The sequence below is a fragment of the Dendrobates tinctorius genome, unplaced genomic scaffold, assembly GCF_039654945.1.
Source record: "Dendrobates tinctorius isolate UK_male_01 unplaced genomic scaffold, ASM3965494v1 ptg000165l, whole genome shotgun sequence".
NCBI lineage: Eukaryota > Metazoa > Chordata > Amphibia > Anura > Dendrobatidae > Dendrobates > Dendrobates tinctorius.
This window is the reverse complement of record NW_027361832.1, coordinates 25,718,688-25,739,637: the sequence shown is the minus strand read 5'-3', so window position 1 is coordinate 25,739,637 and position 20,950 is coordinate 25,718,688. Positions and strand designations below refer to the sequence as shown.

The 20,950-nt window shown below is 40.6% G+C and overlaps 1 protein-coding gene across 1 annotated transcript in view; it reads right to left on the bottom strand.

The window, feature by feature from the left end:
- Positions 1-20,950, bottom strand: part of ZNF704 (zinc finger protein 704) — a 131,362-nt gene that overhangs the window by 49,008 nt on the left and 61,404 nt on the right. The window contains exons 3-5 of the mRNA XM_073550602.1: positions 17,416-17,519; positions 5,160-5,386; positions 2,015-2,115 (exon numbers count right to left, since the gene is read on the bottom strand). Coding sequence (XP_073406703.1) covers positions 2,015-2,115; positions 5,160-5,386; positions 17,416-17,519 — 432 coding nt within the window. The remainder of the gene's footprint in view (positions 1-2,014; positions 2,116-5,159; positions 5,387-17,415; positions 17,520-20,950) is intronic.

The window sequence follows — 20,950 nt, the reverse complement described above, 5'->3', positions numbered from 1 at the left end:
GGTTTTCATGCGAGAGACTCGCAATGGAATTGTGCGAGTCTCTCGCAAGTGAGTATAAGCCCTTAAGAAGAAAGTACAAGCTCCCCTATGAAAATTAAAAACCCTTATTCTTGGTATTACTATATAGATTTAGCATCAAACGCAAAATAAACAGAGTTGTCAGATCCTTCTTCAACTATTTTATGATGAAATTACAACATACATTAACCCCTTCATGACCGGAGGTATTAACGGTTTTGCATTTTCGTTTTTTGCTTCCCTTCTTCCCAGAGCCATAACTTTTTTATTTTTCCATCAATATGGCCATATGAGGGCTTGTTTTTTGTGGGATGAGTTGTAGTTTTGAGCAACACCATTGTTTTTACCATGTCAAGTACTAGACAATGGGAAAAAAATTCCAAGTGCGGTGAAATTGCAAAAAAAGTGCAATCCCACACTTGTTTTTTGTTTGGCTTATTTGCTAGAATCATTAAATGCTAAAACTGACCTGCCATTATGATTCTCCAGGTCATTACGAGTTCATAGACATCAAACATGTCTAAGTTCTTTTTTATCTAAGTGGTGAAAAAAATTCCAAACTTTGCTAAAAAAAAATCCCCACTTTCCGAGACCCATAGCGTCTCCATTTTTCGTGATGTCAGGTCGGGTGAGGGCTTATTTCTTGCGCGCCGAGCTGACGTCTCTAGAGATACCATTTTGGTGCAGATACGTTCTTTTGATCGCCCGTTATTGCATTTTAATGCAATGTCGCTGCGACCAAAAAATGAAATTCTGGAGTTTTGAATTTTTTTCTAGCTACGCCGTTTAGTGATCGGGTTAATCCTTTCTTTATTGATAGATCGGGAGATTCTGAACGCGGCGATACCTAATATATGCATGTGTCTTTTTTTTTTTTTTTTATTGTTTTATTTTGAATGGGGCAAAAGGGGGGTGATTTGAACTTTTATATTTTTTAATTTTTTTTTTTAATATTTTTAAACACTTTTTTTTTTTAATTTTGCCATGCTTCAATAGTCTCCATAGGAGACTAGAAGCTGGTACAACTCGATCGGCTCTGCTACATAGAGGCAATTAGCAGATCGCCTCTATGTAGCACAATTACTGACTTGCTATGAGCGCCGACTACTGGGTGGCAACATTAGAAATTCGGCACTGACAACCACAGAAGTCTCCAGGAGACCTCGGGTTGTCATGCCGATGCACCGGTGACCCACGATCACGTGACGCGGGTCACCGGTGAGCGCATTTCCAGCCCAATGGCCGGAAGCGCCATTTAAATGCCGCTGTCAGCATTTGACAGCGGCATTTAACTAGTTAATAGCTGCGGGTGGATCGCGATTCCACCCGCGACTATTGTGGGTACATGTCAAAACAGCTGACATGGACTGGAAAAGATGTGGGCTCACCGCCGGAGCCCACATCAAATGGAGGGATTCCGACATGGGCGTACTATTACGCCCTATGTTGGTAAGTGGTTAATAGAATAAAGGGTTATACTGAGCCAGCTAAACTAAAACTGTCTATCTTTTAGACACTGCACACTTACATTAGACGCTCTTAGGGCTCTTGGAGACAACTATAATAATCGGACGAGTGATAGTTGTTGTTTTAATGGATAGCACTGATCCCCAAGTTATTCTATGGGGTCGTGCACATGTCCAATTATATCATCATTATAATTTGTTATAACTAGCCATAGTTAGTTACTATGCCCAGGCAGCGCCGGGCTCTTCAGCTAGTATTTTATATGCATGAAGCACAATAGACCACTGCCCCTTCTGATGTGGAGAGGGGGTGCTGCTGGTTGGGCATGGATGACATAACTAGCAGATAACCCTCAATGCTATTAGTGGCGCTCGTTTTCGTAACCATCATAGTATTTGATCATCATTAGTCACATTTGTGGAATTATCCTTCCCATACATGCGACGCTCGATTTATACAAGACTCTGAAGATATAGTCCTTGTTATTAACGCTGTGAACCAGTGATTACAAAACATCAGACTAAATTACCCAAGATGAATGGTCCTGATGTGCTTCTTGATTCCCGCGGCAGTGCTCAGTATTTTCCCACATTTCTTCCAAAGACATTTGAACATCACTTTCATTGAGTTCTACAGAAAAGTGTTGAACAAAGGAAACGACTATTAGAACATTAAATGTTACACATATGATTTTTACAAAAAAAAAAAAACATGAAACCTGGGTCTGCAATTGGATTTGTTGGTTTGGCTTCATATCCTAAGTATTGTAGTAAGACAGTTAAAAGAATCAAAATTGACTTTTAGGATTTCTACCTCCAAAGAGTGGCACTACAGATGCAGGCCTCTTCCTCTCTGAAGAGGTTATTGCATATGTTAATAATATAGTGTACAAATGACAAATTCTCTTTTGGCTGACTGGACATAATTCACGGACATTATAATGAATGTTCCTTTTCACATATCCATTTTCTATTAGGACTTCTCTTTTTTTGTGTGGACTATCTGTCCTATTACCTGGTTGTGCGGATCAAACTCACCAATACAAGAATATCATTAAAAAAACTAACAGTAGGCCTATATGGATATCATCTGTGTGCTGTCTGCATTTTACTGTTTAATGAAAGCTAAGAAAATGTATTCCTCAAACAAAGCAAGAATTGTAAAAACAGAAACACGGACCAAAAACGTATCAGCACAATGAAAAAAACTCTGAAAAACACTCCGCTTTTCACAAACGTGAAAAAAAACTGATGTAAAAATTCCAATGTGCTTTTATGCTCCCTCCCTATTGTTACCTTAGGTAAAAACTTGACTTGTAGATTCCACCAGTCTGACATATCCTTTAAGTACATGACAAGAGTTCAACCCTTAGACGCCTGCTGTACTGTATTTTGTACTATACATTGCATATCTTACGTCCTTGCGGCTTATTTATCAATCAAAATGCACCAGAATTCTGATGTAATTTACACAATATTTATCATGTATTTTAGACCCTTTTTACCATTTGTTTGCCTGGGGGCCATGGTCTCTCTGAAAAGGGACTTGGTTTTAATATGCACCAAAAGTGTAATAAAGGCAAAAACAATGTGGAATGTTTTTCTGGTGCAAAGTAAGTTAACTAATAGGTGGTGTAAATGTAGACTAGACAGATTTATCAAATAGCATGAGCCACGTTGAGAAATATGGCGCATTTTAGTCTAAGAATTAGACAGTTTTGATAAATATGCCCCATTGTCTCTTGGTTTTACCACTTGATTAAAAATAGATCTGAACTGCACACAAATCTGATAATTTAATATTACCAATTTACAGACCATGGGTAACATGGCTTCCTTTGTTCAGTGAGATGTTCTTCACAATTGCTTAAGGCTGAGAGCAGATTCGTGGCACAACATTGTGCTGTATGTAAGTCTAACCAGCTGAGACATCGGACACAAGGAATGATGCCGATCTCCAGAAAGTGACTAACACAAGATGACAGAACACATCCCACAGAACAGATTGTGCCTACTAGTCACTTGTCTGCAATCTGGAATGGATGTGACTATATTGTAGGAACTGTAGCAGCCTTATTTCATTAATAGATATGCAGAGATGGCCAGACAGACAACGATTGGAATTTATAATTCCTGCAGTGTCCTGCACTGTATTTATGTCTTGATACACCAGCAGACATTTTGAATAAAAGATCACAATTACTCTTTGCATAGATAAAAGGTCATTATTAATCCACCATCTATATGTATAAAGCTGAGTGTATGTATGTATATATGTATGTATATCAAGCCACGCCCACTCCACATAGCAACCAATCACTAAGCATCTTTCATTTCACCAGAGCTGTTTAAAAGATGAAAGCTGAGCTGTGATTTGTTGCTATGAGCAACAGTTTTCCTTGTAGACAGTTGTGGTAACTGAGGCCTATTATTCTTATCATTTCTATGGTGTTATCGTCCTTCTGTAAAGCTGGAAATAACACAATTTATTAACGTGCCAACACAGACCACCCTCTGACACAGACTGCAGGGGGAGCCCAGTATCACACAGGATAGGATTAGATACACGGCTCAGCAGTCAGTATCACACAGGATAGGATTAGACACACAGCTCAGCAGACAGTATCACCCAGGATAGGATTAGATACACAGCTCAGCAGACAGTATCACACAAGATAGGATTAGATACACGGCTCAGCAGACAGTATCACATAAGATGAGATTCGATACACGGTTCAGCCATCAGTATCACACAAGATAGGATTAGGTACACAGCTCAGCAGTCAGTATCACACAGGAGAGGATTAGATACACAGCTCAGCACACAGTATCACACAGGATAGGATTCGATACACGGCTCAGTAGTCAGTATCACACATGATAGGATTCCATACATGGCTCAGCAGACAGTATCACACAGTATAGGATTAGATACACAGCTCAGCACACAGTATCACACAGGAAAGGATTAGATACACGGCTCAGCACACAGTATCACACAGGATAGGATTAGATACATGGCTCAGCAGACAGTAACACACAGGATAGGATTAGATACACGGCTCAGCAGACAGTATCACACAGGATAGGCTTAGATACACAGCTCAGCAACAGGATGTGCCAAATGAGAGGACATTTTCATTCCAAGAATTCCACTCATTCCATCTGATTTGCCTTTTGATTTTAAACACCTCCAGTTTCCACTTTGACTGGCATTTGCAATGTCCATTAACAAGGCTCAGGGACAGTCCTTGAAAGTAGTAGGGATCGATTTGCAATCTCCATGCTTTTCTCATGGTCAACTTTACGTGGCCTGTTCAAGAGTTGGAACTGCCAAAAATCTGTTCATCTTTGCACCGAAAGGAAAAACCAAAAATGTTGTTTATCAAAATGCTCATGTTGAAAATAAAACACTATCAATACTTGGGTAATCGTTTAATTTGTGTTGCAAATCTGTAGTGTTGAATATATGATGTGAAATGTTTTTATGTGCAATATAATCATTATAATTTGTTATAACTAACCACAGTTAGTTACTATGCCCAGGCAACGCCGGGCTCTTCAGCTAGTAGATATATAAAAGCAGGACAATATGAGGCTCCGCAGAAGTAATGCTACTTTAGTGTAAGGTTCATACCACCTGCATACAGAAAGATGGGAGTAAATTAGGCAGACCTTTCTTTTTCTTGGAACAGGATCTTCAAAAAATAAGTTCCCAGAGTCCATTTCATCGGCAGTGTCATCAGGATGAAGCATACATCGATAGTGCTTGAAGTTATCAGCAGACAATGGTGGAGATGGTGTTGATGAATTAGAATAGTCACTTGTATTCCAGCTCCAGTATCCGCTGCTGCTGGAACTGGAAGGGCCGTAGCCGGAGTCTTTCCAAGATTCGTTTCCATCTGTCAAGTAAAAGTGCAAGTATATAATCTTGAGTTGCCTTCGGACACGGATCCTCTTATTCTGTAACCAATATGTCTGTATCTATAATCATGCTATGCATTATCCTCATGGCAATTATGTGTTCTTTTTAACATGACACTATGCACTATGTGCATGTATTAATGATTTGCCCATATTTTGTGGCACTACTTATATATGTGTATACTGGTGTGCCAACCCTTTTTGCACATTTTCAAGATTTTTGTCAAAACTATGTGTGTTGTATGTTACATGTGTCTTACACCTTCATAGTTTTCATCTTCATGTAATACATACATGGCTCACATTAATCTTGTAGTTCTACAATATCTGTTTAGTTTGTGTGTTTTTCATGGACACACACTCTCACAATATGTGATTACGTATGGATATATTGGCTTGGTACACCGTCACTTAATAATGTGCTTTCATTTCAATTATGACACAATGGGATTATATTTAAATCTTCCCATACACAATCTTTATGGCAATAAGAAGTCTCCTTGATTTTCATCCTATGCAATCTGTGCATGTATTATTGTTTCGTTATATCCTGTGGCACTACCTATTCACATCTGTACTGGGGTGCCATTCATTCCTACATGCATTTTGTAGATCCTATGCACATTTGCTGCGACTTTATATGCGTTAGTCTCATTTAGGCGCCTCTTTTATCCTTATTTCATTATATATGTGTTAGGCGGGCTTCATGTGTGGTGTAATGGTTATCAGTTGCCTATAAATACATTCATAAATGATCGTCTTATGGGGTTCCTTGACCATATTTCAACTTTATGCGCTGTGTTCTTTCATTGTGCAGGCGCCTCTAATGTTAATGCCTTAACATTCGCTGATAGGTCTGCCAATAACCCGATTGTTATGCAGGCGTCCTGCATCTTGCAACGCCATGTAATGTTTTGGCCCTGATTATATCTTGACTGATATAACTGGGACGCATGCGCTGTTTACTTGGATTCTCTATCTTCACTGCGCAGGCTCTACTGTGCTTGGTAATTACATATTGACTGAGACGTCCTGGATGCATGCTCTGTGACTGCTCCTCTCCTTTGCCCTTTAACTTTTAAATAACTTTATCGATCCATGAACAACGCCGACAAGATGGCCGCGGGTTAGTATCTATATAATTATATATCAGGTGTAATTATACTATATAAAGATGTGGCACACATACCTTTGCAGCGCTTTATCCTCCCTTGAAGAAGCCACACAGAGCGTGGCGATACGCGTGGGGCTTTGCTCCCCCACTCTTTTGCCCCACAGGATATCCCCAGCACTCATGCCGCACCTTATTCATTTGCAATGCTGAACATTTTTTTCTTCATGCACTTGCCGGTATAGGAGTTACCAGCCTCTTATTCCCATGGTCAGGTATTTTATATCTTGGGTGCCTGTACATTCTTTTTGGAGGTTTGTGATCCAGAGGCTTATATGTTCTGTGCCTCCCTTTTTGTACACCTTAGTTGGACGTCTATGATACAGAGGCCTACACATTTTTAGCCTCCATTTGTTTGTTGTTCATGGTGCTGTGAATAGTGTTTTTTCCATTGTTATAAGCAGGGCCCCTCACTTATTTATTTATGACTATATTGTCTCATGTATGCGATTATCTATATGTTTGAGGTGGTCTGTTTGCTATCCATTTACATCTATTGTTTCATGGGGTTTTTTGTTGTGGGAGAGTCATCATATCATTATTCTATGATTTTTTTTTTTCTTTTAAATATTTTTTATTAGTTTTAAAATTTAAAGGGAAAAGAAGGGGAATAACAAGGGAAATAGGGGAAAATAAAAAATGGAGAGCTCCGCTCTAGTGCAAAGACATTTGCAAACAAATACAGGTAAAACATTTCCTTCCAGACTTAGAACATGTGTAACTAATATTAAATTGTAGCCCACGAGTAGCAACAGAGTTTTACAAAAATTTGGAATTCCATACTTCCCATTTAAGATGATATTTATTCAGTGAATTATTGTTATAAGCTATCCTCTCATGAGACTGTGTGAACGCAAAGTCTCAATGAGAACAAAGGCGCATTCGATTTTTTCCACCAGTAGGCGATGGAGTTCTTTACAACCAGGAAAATGTGAATTATTATATACTTTATTGAGGGACTAATGGATTCCAGGTCCAGAGACAAGAGTGCCATCTTAGGAGTAACTTCTATTTTAACTGAAGATATAGAATTTGTGATTTCCCACCACTGTCCATAGAGTTCTTAAACTCGGACAACTCCAGAAAATGTGGTAGAGATTACCCGGCAATTTACAGTATCTCCAACATAACGGAGATTTGTCTTTGCAAATGTGAGAAAGCCTAGTCGGTGTATAGTACCACCGTACCATAAGCTTGAAGTGAGCTTCATGCAAAGCCATAGATGTAGTAGAGCCATAAGAATATTTTATTGTCGATTCCCATTTATGTTTCTGAAATGTCATCTTAAGATCTGCTTCCCACTTTGTCATATAGCAGTTTTTAGAGAATATAATATTCCCGATAATTTGTAAGTAGATATTTCTAAGGCTCCATTTATTCCTATGTGTTGGATTGCCCACTAAAGAGGAAATATTTTCCAAATTTAGAGCTCTACTAGAAGGTGGTCTTTCAGAATCATACAGTATATGACATAAACTCCGTTGACGGCAGATGAAACTTATCTCTAATCCTGGAAAAGGAGGCGATGCATGTACCGTCCCAGATATCTCCAACCTTTTTTATATTTGAATCAAACCATATATTGGGTAAAGAAAACTTTTATATCCCTGTAAGCAATTTAAGGGGAAAGTTTTGTATAATAGAGAGTTTATCTTTCTTTTTCTTTAATTTGGCAAATTTCTTCCAAGCCTCAAGAACAGCATGAAAAATTGGGTGCTTATGGCTTTTAAGTGAAGGTTGTAGCATGTAGGTGAAAAATAAATCTTGTAATGGAGCATAAGTGTTTGAAGCCAATTCCAAGTCGATCCACGATGGGGATTCCCCCTCCCTAAACCATTGCTGGCTGTGCCTAATCAGAATTGCCTGATAGTACGCCCAGATGTTTGGTAAGGCTAGGTCTCCATTAGTTTTCCTTCTATACAAGATATTGGCTGCAACCCTCGGTTTTTTGTTTCCCCATACAAATGAGTTTATCAGATTTTGAATTTTTATTATTACTTTTGCATGAATTTGTAGGGGGAGGGTCCTAAAGATATATAAAATCTTGGGTAATATAAAAGATTTTATTACCAAGACTCTGCCAAATAAGGTAAGATCAAGAAGATTAAAATGCACAAAGTCTTTAGTAATCTTGTCTACAAGAGAAGCAATATTAGTAGCCACAATTGACTGGAAATTACTAGAAATATGAATGCCCAGATATACCAAACTTTCCTTCTCTAGTTGAAATTTAGTCCTATACAGAACCTCCTTAATATCACTATGGGCATGTAAAAGTTTGGGCACCCTGGTCAAAATTGTTATAACTGTAATTGTGAACATCTAAGCACATTGAAGATTAAATGGTCTCTGAAGGGCCTAAAGTTAAAGATGACATATTTCCTCTGTATTTTAGGCAAAAAATATATATTTTCATGTTTTTCATTTTAAAAATTACAAAAAGTAAAATGGTCTGATGCAATTTGTGTGCTCAGATAACTTTGATCAAGGTTTAAGATCTTAATTAGCCTGTTAGGGTTATGGCTTGTTCACTTTCATCGGTAGGAAAGGCCAGGTGATGCAAATTACACAGCTTCATAAAAACCCAGCCTCCTCGAGATGTTGGTCTACTAGGCATTGCTCCCACCTAGTCAGAATCCTACTTTGAGGGGCAACACCCCGAAACAGCTGTCTGTGGATGGATACCTGGCCTTGGTATTTCCCTTGTCATATCTGTAAACTCGTAAAGAGCTGGATATTGACTTAAAGGGCCACTTAATATGGTTTCCAAAAGGAGCCACCCCTTGGCTGGGTCCTTCCCTGGAGGAAGATCTGGCTAGTCCCGTGTTTGAGACTCTTTAATGAGGCTCCACGGACTTTATTTGCATATTTGTATTTCCCAGGGAGCATTGCACCTAGGATTTCACTGATTGAGTGCCTTTGCCGGCTCCCGCAGTGTTTTCTTTGGCTCGTCTCCCTGAGGTCAGTGATTGTTTCGTGATGTTGGTCTACTAGGCATTGCTCCCACCTAGCCAGAATCCTACTCCACACTGATGAGGGGCAACACCCCGAAACAGCTGTCTGTGGATACCTGGCCTTGGTATTTCCCTTGTCATATCTGTAAACTCGTAAAGAGCTGGATATTGACTTAAAGGGCCACTTAATATGGTGGTAATGGTGGTTTCCGAAAGGAGCCACCCCTTGGCTGGGTCCTTCCCTGGAGGAAGATCTGCCTAGTCCCGTGTTTGAGACTCTTAAATGAGGTTCCACGGACTTTATTTGCATATTCGTATTTCCCAGGGAGCATTGCACCTAGGATTTCACTGATTGAGCGCCTTTTCCGGCTGCCGCAGTGTTTTTTGACTGGTCTCCCTGAGGTCAGTGATTGTTTTGTGATGTTAATATCACTATGTAACATATTAAATGGCAAGATTTTAGATTTATGTATATTGGAAGATGAAGAGGAGATTTTAGAAAATAGCTCCAAGACAGTCATCAGGGCCTCAATTGATTTAATTGGATCTGTCATAGAAACAAAGAGGTCATCTGCAAAGAGAGTGAGTTTATGGGAACGCAATCTGGTGTTTATTCCTGAAATGAGAGTGTTAGTGTTGATTGCTTCGGCAAGGGGCTCGATTGCCAATGCGAAGAGCAGAGGAGAAAGTGGACACCCTTGCCTGGTGCCATTTGAGATATTAAAGGGCTTAGAAAAATTATTATTTATGTAGATTTTAGCATTTGGCTCAGCATATAGGGAGAAAATGATGGACACAAATTTATTGTCGAATCCGAATTTAATTAAAACGTTTTTAAGATATAACCAATTTAATCAGTGAAACGCCTTCTCTGCGTCTAGAGACAGGAACAGAGAAGGAACATTTGAAGTCTTGATCAAGTGGAGTAAATTCAGGATTCTCCTGGTTCCATCAGGTGCCTGCCTACCTGTAATGAACCCAACTTGGTCATTTGTTATTAATTGTGGTAGGGCATTTTTGAGACGATCCGCCATAATTTTAGAATAAATTTTTATGTCCCCATTGAGAAGGGAGATGTGCCTATAGTTATGAATTTTTATGACTCACTTTTCTCCTTGGGAAGCATTATTATGGTGGCCTCTAGCATATCTTTTGGGAAGGAGCCAGTAGTGGATACATGGTCGAATAGATTTTTTAATTGCGAGGAAATAAGACTAGAGAATGTTTTGAAATATTCATTAGTGAAACTGTCAGAACCAAGGGATTTTAGTGGTTTCAGCTTATTGATAGTATTGGTAATCTCCTCAATGCTAATAGGACGGTTTAGTATTCTTAAATCTGACTGGTCTATTTGCGGGAGATTTAAACCAGCCAAAAAGGAATCAATCGCTAATTGGTCCGGAATTGGAGTTGAGGGGTCTTTTTTAAGTTATACAGCTCACTGAAATAAGCCGCAAAAACATCCGCAATGTCTTGCAGGTGAGATTTAACAATCACTGATGGAGATTGAATCTTGTGTATTCGTCTGATTGCGCGTTCTCTTTTTAACTTGTCCATCATATGTTTCATTGGCTTGTTAGATGACGAATACGAAATAAATTTAGAAGCCCTAAGAGCTGAATCGTGTTCGGTCAGGATCTGTGAGCTAAGCTCTTGTCGTAATTTTAATATTTCTAGACGAAGGGCGTGGGATGGAGTAGCTAGACTGCTCTGTTGCTCTTCTTTGGATTCTATTTGTAATTGTAGCGTGATTATTTTTTCTCTCCTTTCCTTTTTGTATCTTGAAGAGAGCTGCATTAAACATCCACGAACAACAGCCTTATGCGCCTGCCATAAGGTAAATGGAGTAATTTCCCCTAAAGAGTTTTCAATAAAATAGTCACTAATGTTTTTTCTATAATTTGTCTATATTTGGGAATTTTGAGCAGAGTTTGATTAACTTTCCAAAGAAAAGTATTCTGTGTTGAGGGCCTACATTAAATTTTGCCATGAGCGGGGTGTGATCGGACAAGGACTTGTTCAAAATTTCCACCTTTCTGAATCTGGACAATGAAAAGATATTAGTAAGAAAAAGGTCAATTCTTGATGCGGAATTGTGAACGTCGGAGTAATATGTGTACTCCCGAGATGACGAATTGAGGCACCTGAAGACGTCAAATAGCTCATTTTTCATTAGCCAATTATTCAAGGAAGATGATAGTCGTGCTAGGGAGGACGAGTCCATATGTCTATCAGGCACAATATTGAAATCACCAACCAGCATCAATTCCCCTTTCTTAACTTTGTCAATTTTTTTAATTAATTTATTAAAAAAAGGGAATTGCTTTTTATTTGGGGCATAAATGTTGACGATTGTAAACAATTTCCCATTGATCGTACACGTAAGAATGTGGTATCGACCTCTAGTATCGGCCTCCTCACTAATCAGTTGGAACGATATTCTGTTGCTGATAATGGTTACGACACCAGCTTTTTTTCTCACCCAATGCTTTAAAAATGTGAGGGTATTGTTTGTGCTTGAAAGTGGTGTGGTTGTCTCTCGCCAACTTTACCTCTTATAGACATACCACGTCGGCTTGATATAGCTTGATTTCTTTCCATGTTGTGTATCTTTTATAAGGGCTATTAAGGCCTCTGATGTTATATGAGAGGATATTGTTAGCCATCTTTTCCCACCCTAGGGCACAAACCAAGGTACGTAGTCTGGGGAAATATGTAATACAAGAAAAACGAACAAAGAAAGAACAAAAAAGAAAAAATGAATACAAATAAATGGAGTTCTCTTGAAGGAAACCAACACTTGTGGTTTCTCTTCTTAGTTCGGGGGTAAAAAAAATGCGGCAAAGGTCCTACATGACCAGCCAAGGTCTATAAAAATATGCTGGAATATTACAATACGTTAGAACCAGTAACTCTAAGAAAGGAACCAGAATTATTAATATGTACATTCAACCCTTATCCCTAAGGTCTTTGTGAAGGAAGGCAATGAAATCCCGACCTTCATCTATATTTAGTAGTGGGATATTCTTACCCTTGTACCAAACAATGAGTTTGGTCAGAAACCCCCATCTATATGATATCTCCAAGTCCCTTAGCTTAGTAGTAACTTCCCGAAATACTTTCCTTGCCTCCATTGTATTCCTGGAGAAGTCGGAAAAAATTTTTATGTGCTCATAAGGAGCCGGGAAGACTCCATGCGCTCTTATAAATCTCAGAACCATGTCTTTGGTTTCAAAGAAGAGCAAACGCAAGATAGTGTCCCTCGGTTTATCTGGCGGTATACCCCGTGGGCGTGGCAACCTATGGACTCTATCAATTGTCAGCTGTAAATCTGATAAAGAGGGGACTGCCTTTTTGAACAGGGCCTTTGTGTAATTAGAGAGATCGTCTTGCAGGACTGTCTCTGGTATTCCTCTGATTTTCAGGTTATTGCGTCGACTCCTATCTTCTAGATCTGTGAGTCTGGATTTCAGAGATGTGATTTCCTCCCTCAGATCTAAGGTTTGTTGTAAGAGTGACTCTGTTTTTGTTTCCACTTTCCCAATTCTCTCCTCATTGATCTCAAATCTATTTGTAAACTTATCACAGACCTCCTGCATGAAGCTTCTCTGTGACTCAAAACCCATTGTAATGGAGTCTTTTAAGGATTTGCAAAAGTTGGCCAGGATTCCCTCCGAGACTTGTTTATTTGAGGCCAAAAAAGCCACATAATTGACCATATCAAGCGAGGGGATAGTTTGGTGGAAGGATCCTGGGCAACCCTTTTTTGGAAGGGGTTTAGTCGGGCTACCATTAATCAGATTCCTCTGAGGTACTGTCAGAATCCAAGGTTGTAGCCCCCATCCCCTGAGCCCCCTTTCCTAAGCTTTTCCTTTTGCTAGAATGTGTCATATCCATACCATCCTCTTTTGTTGCCTGTCTCGATATTTGTACCCTCTTTTTTATAGTAGATTTTTGTGTATTACTCTGGAAGTCAGGGAGTAAATCTCTGTGTGTCGATTTCCCTTGTGACCCTTTACCATGACAGGCATTTGAGGTGTTCGATGAGGGGCTCTCATGTCCCTCATGTCGTTTAATAGGCGATCTAGATTTAGCTGGGCTAAGCAGATTAGATGGGTCACCAGATAACTTTTTTTTTCCCAGTATTCCATGTCCTTTGTGTTCTGTTAGTTTGTCCTTTAAATTTCAAGCCCCCAGTCACCATTCTGTCAAGCGCTGGTGGTGTTATGGCAGGAAATTCAATATAACTTTCAAATATAAATTGTTAATGAGGTCTCTGTGTAGTGGTGGGTAAAACAGAAAGGCAATGCCAATCTTTGTGTTGGGAGTCAAAACTTATAGGCAGAGTCACTCCACTTAGTATTGTGAATATAAGTTAAGAATCCTCTATGCAACAACCAGCCTCCACACTAGTGTTTATAGCAGGGTATTATTATAAATCTACACCCCCTATTTCACTCCATTCGACACCTGGCTTTGCACAACAGATTTCCAGCACTCTAATCCTGTGTATTATTATAAGCAGTATATAAAGGCATATAAAGCAAGTGATGCCATTTAAAGAGCCAAAAATAGACTTATAAACTATTAATGAGAACTGTTATAAATAACTGAGCAATATATAATATATACCAGTCAATATGTGTCCCACAAGTGATATCGATGAACTAGGAGCTGGCAGGCTGGATTCTTCCCTTCACAATAGATTGTGAGGATATTAGTTGGAGTTTCAGTCCCCCAGAAATGTGCAAGGAGGCCGCGACAGTATAATGCACCAGTTTATTTGTATGGTGCCTCCTAAGGGATTCCTCTCCCCCTGTAGAGTAAGTCTGCACACCCCTGACACCAGTTGTGGCTTGCATTGTTAAGATGCACTGTCTCCAGGCACCGTTTATGTTCCAATGACCTCCCCACTCCTCTTTATGTGCTTACCACCACTTTTATGCAGGATTCACTAGGCCTCTCTCTGCTGACAGGAACCTCCACCCCACAATGTAGCCACAAAATTTAATACATATCTCCTGCAGCGCAGAGTTTTTTAACTCTTTTGCATCCAACAGCAGGGCTATTATTTAGGTTTAATATAGCTACTTATGCCTTTCCTCCTTGCTGCGATGTGTACCAGACGTCTTGCAGCCTTTCCCAGAGTCTCCGCTTCTTCTTGTAGCAGCTCCGGTATCTTCCTGCTTTCCTCTGTTTCTTCCAGGACTCACAGCTTTATTATCTGCTTTTTCTCTCTCGCTCCTTTCTGACTCTTCTTTCTTCTTCCTGCTTTTGTTCTATCATATGTCTTCCTCCTCCAGCTCTGTTGCTGCTTCTCCTGTCCTCCGCTTCCTGTTTACCTCAGCCCGGTGATTTTCCCGCCTTTTTTTCTTCACAACGGCGCCTCACTTTCCTGCTCTTTTAATGGCGGCGCCGGCTCCACTTATCTCATAGCGATGCTGGACTTCTCGGTCTCCTCAGTCTCAGATGCAGCGGCGGCAGACTCCACAGCTCCTGACTCCTCTGGAACAGTCACTGAAGCTTCACTAAGGAGGGACTCCCAGACTTCTGCGACCAGTTTCCCGCCAATACCGCAGCTTCACTCACTGCGACACCGCTTAACTCCTTGGGCTCCCCGGTCTCACAGGTAAAATGGTGGCAGTCCTTTTATTTCCTCCACAGGTTCTGACTAACCCAGAAAGGCCAGTGATACCTCACCGAGGGGGGACTCCCGGACTCTTCCGCCAATATCCCGGCTTCACTCACCGCTTATTTCAGTCAGCTGTAGCAGGTGAAAAACAAGTCCCACACTTTATAAAATGATATCAAACGATTCCAGAAAGGTTGTGAACAACTTCAGGGATTAATTTAATCCTTGTTCTTCCTTTTTTCCTATATTTTTTTGTTGCTTGTCTGACTGGTCGCGCAGGAGCTCTGAGCTCACACGTCCACCATCCAGCTGAGCTCAGGCCACACCCCCATTATTCTATGATTTTGACATGATTGCATTTATTTGCATTTTTAAAATGTTTTTAATGTCTTGCTGTGTTGTATATGTGTCTTTAATGAAGCAGTAAATAAAATTTAATCTTTTCATACATAGTGGAGTTCCCAAATCTAGGTATACTGCTTTCTTTCTCTTCGTTCCGAGTGTGTTTTTTAGTATATCATTGGTGAACCCCTTAGCTTTTCATTTCAGCGGTGCCCTCCGTTCATCTGTTTCTCATTCTGTAACCATGTCACTTGCAATCTAGCTATACCTAAAAACATTTAAGAAAGGATAAACACAAAGGACAAGCACATAACTTCTACCAATTTTTGTAGCATTTCTACCAATTTTTGTTGCTGCTAAGTAGGGGCTTACATAAAAATCCTGTGGCCCCATGACGAAGGTCCAAATTTGGTAGTCCATGGGCCCCGCATAGCCATGATGAGAACCCACTGGGAACCTGCGATCAGGTCTCTGGGACACAATGGAGGTGTCCAATCATGTAAATGACAGGCATTGTTCACCACAGCAACTAAAGGGGTTAAACTACTGCAATCAGAGAGAGCTCCAATTGCAGCAGTCACCAGCGAGTGTCTACTGTGTTTTATACCAGTCGGCTATGGGGTATGGAGCAGGCTCAGCGTGTGAGCCCACTTGATAGAGCTACTCACAACTTGTGCCGTACATATGTTACAGATGTTGGGAGATGTAGGTAGATGAAGGGCAGGGGGCAGCACCAATGGGCACTCGTCCCACCCAACTCAAAGTAGCTGTGTGATCTGCTACTATTGGCAGTATGCCACTGCTCCTGAGGTTAAAAAATAAAGTAATTCTTCAGTCAGGAGTCTGTCTCGTAGCATTATGTGTATACATTTCCAGTGAAAACTTGTGTATCTTAATATTTACAAATGACAAACTTTTGACCCAATTCATCAAAGCTTTCATGCCAGAATTCCAGCTTAAAAGATTTGACAAGTCACAAAGGTTAGGCACAACTCGACGTTGTGCCAACATTTTGCAACTTTTGCCGTTTTCATGCCCGTTTCTCAAACTTCTGCCACAATGGGCTTAGCTGGGTCATGAGGGGGCATGAAAGGGACATGACCCCACAATTCCTCTAATTCATGATGAGCTGTGGCATTTCTTACACCAGAAATCTCATTTCAGTCACACGACACTCGTCAGATGCTCCAGATTCTTGAAGAGGCATCCACTTCCTTATGGATCAGAAGCGTATGACTCCATCATCAAGATAGGCATGAATAACGCTGGTCCTCATGAGTTGGGCCCTTGTGTATAGTCTGATGCTTGAGTATTTTTTTTATTCTCCTTCAAGGGGTATTCTCGTTAGACGTGTTTATCACTTATTCGTTGGAAAGGTGATAATTGCAAGTTGTTGAGAGTCCACTGAGACTTCCACAAATTGTCAGACTCTGGTAACCCTTATTTGTAGAATTGCAAATAGAAGGATTTTGAATGCCTCTTTTTTCTCTATTCAAAGGTTATGGCACTAACAAAGTGCTGTGTTTCTTGATTCCGCCTTTGCAATAGACTTTGAATGGAGAGGCCCGATGCAAGCTCAACCTCTGCTAGAGTAAAGCTCCTTCAATCTACAATATTGTGCATTGGGGGTAGACTGGGAGATGTGGGGCATCATTTTGCCAATCAGTGGTTGTCAAAGTAAGCTGGACACCCCATTTACTCAATAGTAAAATGAACATATGAATGAGGGTTGGCTCATAGATTACAACCACAGTGAGATGTAAGTCTGTATAAAAGCCATATCAACTAAATAATTTAAATATTTTTAAATCATGACTATCGGAACAATGGCTTATTGCACGTACTGTATAGTAATTACTGACTTTCTAACTAGTAATTATATTTAATGCAAATAATTGGCCACTTTACCAGTAAATCGAATGGGTGGACTGCGAACCAAAGGGCTAGTAGAAAGACTGGTCAGAACCATGGCAGCCGTCACCTTATCCATATCTAACTCATCTTCATATTTCCTGGAAGACAATGAAGAACATGGATTATTTGTGTATTACACTTGATTACTTTGCTCCAAAGGAGTATTGTCCCACAAAGTCATTGACCGCATAGTTATTTGGTACTTTAAATAGGATCTGCTACCAGGTCAAAATGAGATAGTTTTTGGTTTTATTTTATGCCCGCTGCTCCCCTAAGTAATCATTTTATAGTGATATGGGCTTTTTTTTCTTATTGTTCATTTTAAGGTCTTTTCTAAGGAGGCGTTTCTACGGGATTCTCTTTGGGCTTATCATTAGGCTGCTCTGCATAATTACCCTGTGAAACATGCCTCTTATAAAGATCATAAAAAACCTGATACACTGTGTTATGCCAAGTGCAAGGTCAGAAAACCTTAAGGGGCTTGTCCACTACTAAGACAACCCCTTTGCGATCTGAATGTTTGCCTCCGTTAATATAAAAATACTTATACTCCCCTCCTGTGCCAATGCCACTCCAGCGGTGTCGGCACTAGTGTTCCCAGTGCTCACATGCAGTTGTTACGTCACATGGACTGTGTACCCAATCAGCACTGGCGTCACGGTCCCGCCTTCAGCTGTATATAAAATAGACAGGAAGTCAGAGCTGTGGCTGGTCACCTACTTCCTCTTGGTTACTTATATGTCCGAAGGCAGAGAGAGTGACGCCAGCACTGATTGGACGTCTGGCTCACATGAACCCTTTGAAAGCTAGTGCCAACACCGCTGGAATGGCACTGGCACAGGAGGTCAGTATGGGTGTTTTTATTTTAACGGGGGCAAACATTCAGATCGAGAAGGGGTTGTCCTAACAGTGGACAACCCCTTTAACATATCAAGCAGATTCACAGAGTGCAGTAGGCATAGCCTAGTGTTCATTCTTTCCTATAGTGTTTCTTTAAGAAGAACTGCAAATCGCAATGGTGTCAAAATTACATATAGTGAGGAGCTACACCTCAACAAGCTTCCAAATGTTTTTGTGTGTTTTTGGTCGCACGTGACTCACTTTCCATAGACTTCTTTGAAGTCACAAGCAACTGCTATTTGCATTCAACTTCTTGGCAATTTGTCTTTTTTGCTCAAAAAATTCACAGCTCTGTAATAGCTACATGCATGACATTAAGTCGCAGACAAGTTGCACAAACATTTTTGCAGTCATTTCCTATAACTCTCTTGAATAAACTAAACTTATGTCACCAAAATGTCAGTGACACAGAGGGGACTCTAGATGTTACCTGTCCACATTTAAGATATAACATCAGCCGCCTCCCCCCTGTCTTCTCCCAAACATCCCCCAAACTCAAATTTGTGTCCAGGTAAAACCCCTAATTCATCAAGACTGGTGTTTTGCACCAAATTCATTATTTAGTGTGCACCTTTTAATAAATTTGGCATATCTTTAGCTACAATGAGCCAACCCATTACATGCACTCCAAACACTCTACAGAATACATTTATGTTATAATTTACACCACTATTTTTTTTAATAAATGATGATGAATTTGTTATCTAAACTCGGCCTCGTCTTCTGTCGGCTAAACTACACACACTATTCAAAAAGGCGATAGTTTGTGGCTGGCACAGGTATAAAAAAGCCAAAAGTGCAAAACTTTTATGACAGTTCAAGCAGCTTCATGCTAAAAAACTGGCAAAAAGCTTTAATGAACCGGGGCCAAAGTGATGCAAGAGATCATAACATAAGGCTGGGGCTACATGAAGAGTTCTTTTACTGCAACTTTTCAGTTTTAACAGCTAACCAAGAAGAGTGCATACACGTTTTTCATCCTCTTGACTGTAACTTTAGAGTAATAAAGCTTGAAAAGTCAAAGTGCAAAAAGTCTCCATGTAGCTCCAGTCTTAGGCCGGGATCACACTACCGTGTGTGATGCGAGAAACTCGCACAATTCTCTCGCATCAACACCCAGCGCTACCGCCGGCTCTCAGGACCGGAGCTGCGGCTGCATAGAAATACATGCAGCCGCAGCTCCAGTCCTGAGAGCCAGCGGCAGTGCCGGATGTTGATGCAAGAGACTCGTGCAAGTTTCTCACTTCACACAAGGTAGTGTGATCCCGGCCTTAGGCCACCTTTATCAGTCTGTGTTTCCGGTACATGTGGCAGCTGTTTTTTTCATGGATACCAGTTGCCCATTATAACCTATGATGTTATGCACATGTCCATGTTTTTACTGTGTGTCCATGTGAAACTCAGAGACACATCCATTTTTTTTCTGGCAGCTTGGATGACAAGGGCCAGTACAATAAAAAGGAGAGCAGCATCCCATCCAGGTGAAAAATCGGCCACAATATGGCCGAAACGTATTTTTTCACTGGCAGAATAAATCTTTGACACGATTTTTCACCTGGATGGGATGCTGCTCTTCTTCTTTTTATTGGACATTTGTGTTCACTTGGGTTCGTGAACTTGGAGCTTGCATCCATAATACTTCTGATGTGCTGTCAGCTCTCTTTTGCTGTATTATGTTAAGGGCCAGTACAAATCTCTGGGTCCGTGTAAAAACTGGTACAGCACATGGATGTCATCCGTGTGCTGTCTGTGTTTAACATTGCAAAGTGTAGGAGAAGCTTTGTAATTTAATTCTTCATCCATAACGGACTGAACTGTCAGCACATTGTGTAACGTAAACGGGGATTTATGCTACAATGGCTTGAACATCCTTGTCTGCACAAATGTGGCCACCATTTGGGCTGAGCATGCATTTTAATGGTGGTAAGGGTGGGATCAGATGATGCAGCGGTGTTACTATAACGCGGCAAAAGATCTGCCCATCTGTGGCAGACCAGTGGACTCACTGGACACCAACAAGATTTTTTACAAACATACTCTAGCTTTAATATGACTAAATAAAACAGATCAAAACTTGTATATATACCTGCAGCCTCAACATGGACATCACTGTGACTACGTCACTTGCATATGAGGCATGGATGAAAAACTGCAAAGCGCCACTGTGACACCCCTGAGTCCGGTTGTCACAGTGACATCGCCTCCCTCTAAGAGGTGAAGGCATGCTTGGAGGCAGAAGAGGGACCCCCATGCCAGGTAATAGATTAAATCACAATTTCCTGCTGCAGGTTAGAAAAGGGAGATGCCTTATAAATTCTGGCCAGCAGAGGGGGTTGGTGAGTCAGCTAGAAGTCAGCTGAGGGGTTGTCATGGAAACGAAGCAGCTGTGAGCTGTGAGGAAAAATGATGACAGTTAAAAGTGAGGACGTGAGGTAAAAGGATCTTTCTGGAAGATCCTGTCAGTTCAAGACAGGCAGCTGATCTGTGAAGAGGGAAAGGACAAGAGCAGAGACTAAGAGACTCTAGGGAAGCTGAAATACTGCATATAGCAGACCCCTGAGTGAAGCGCTAATAAAGAGAAAAGGGACATCAGAGTCCTAGGCTGACAGGAACTGTACGCCCTGATAGC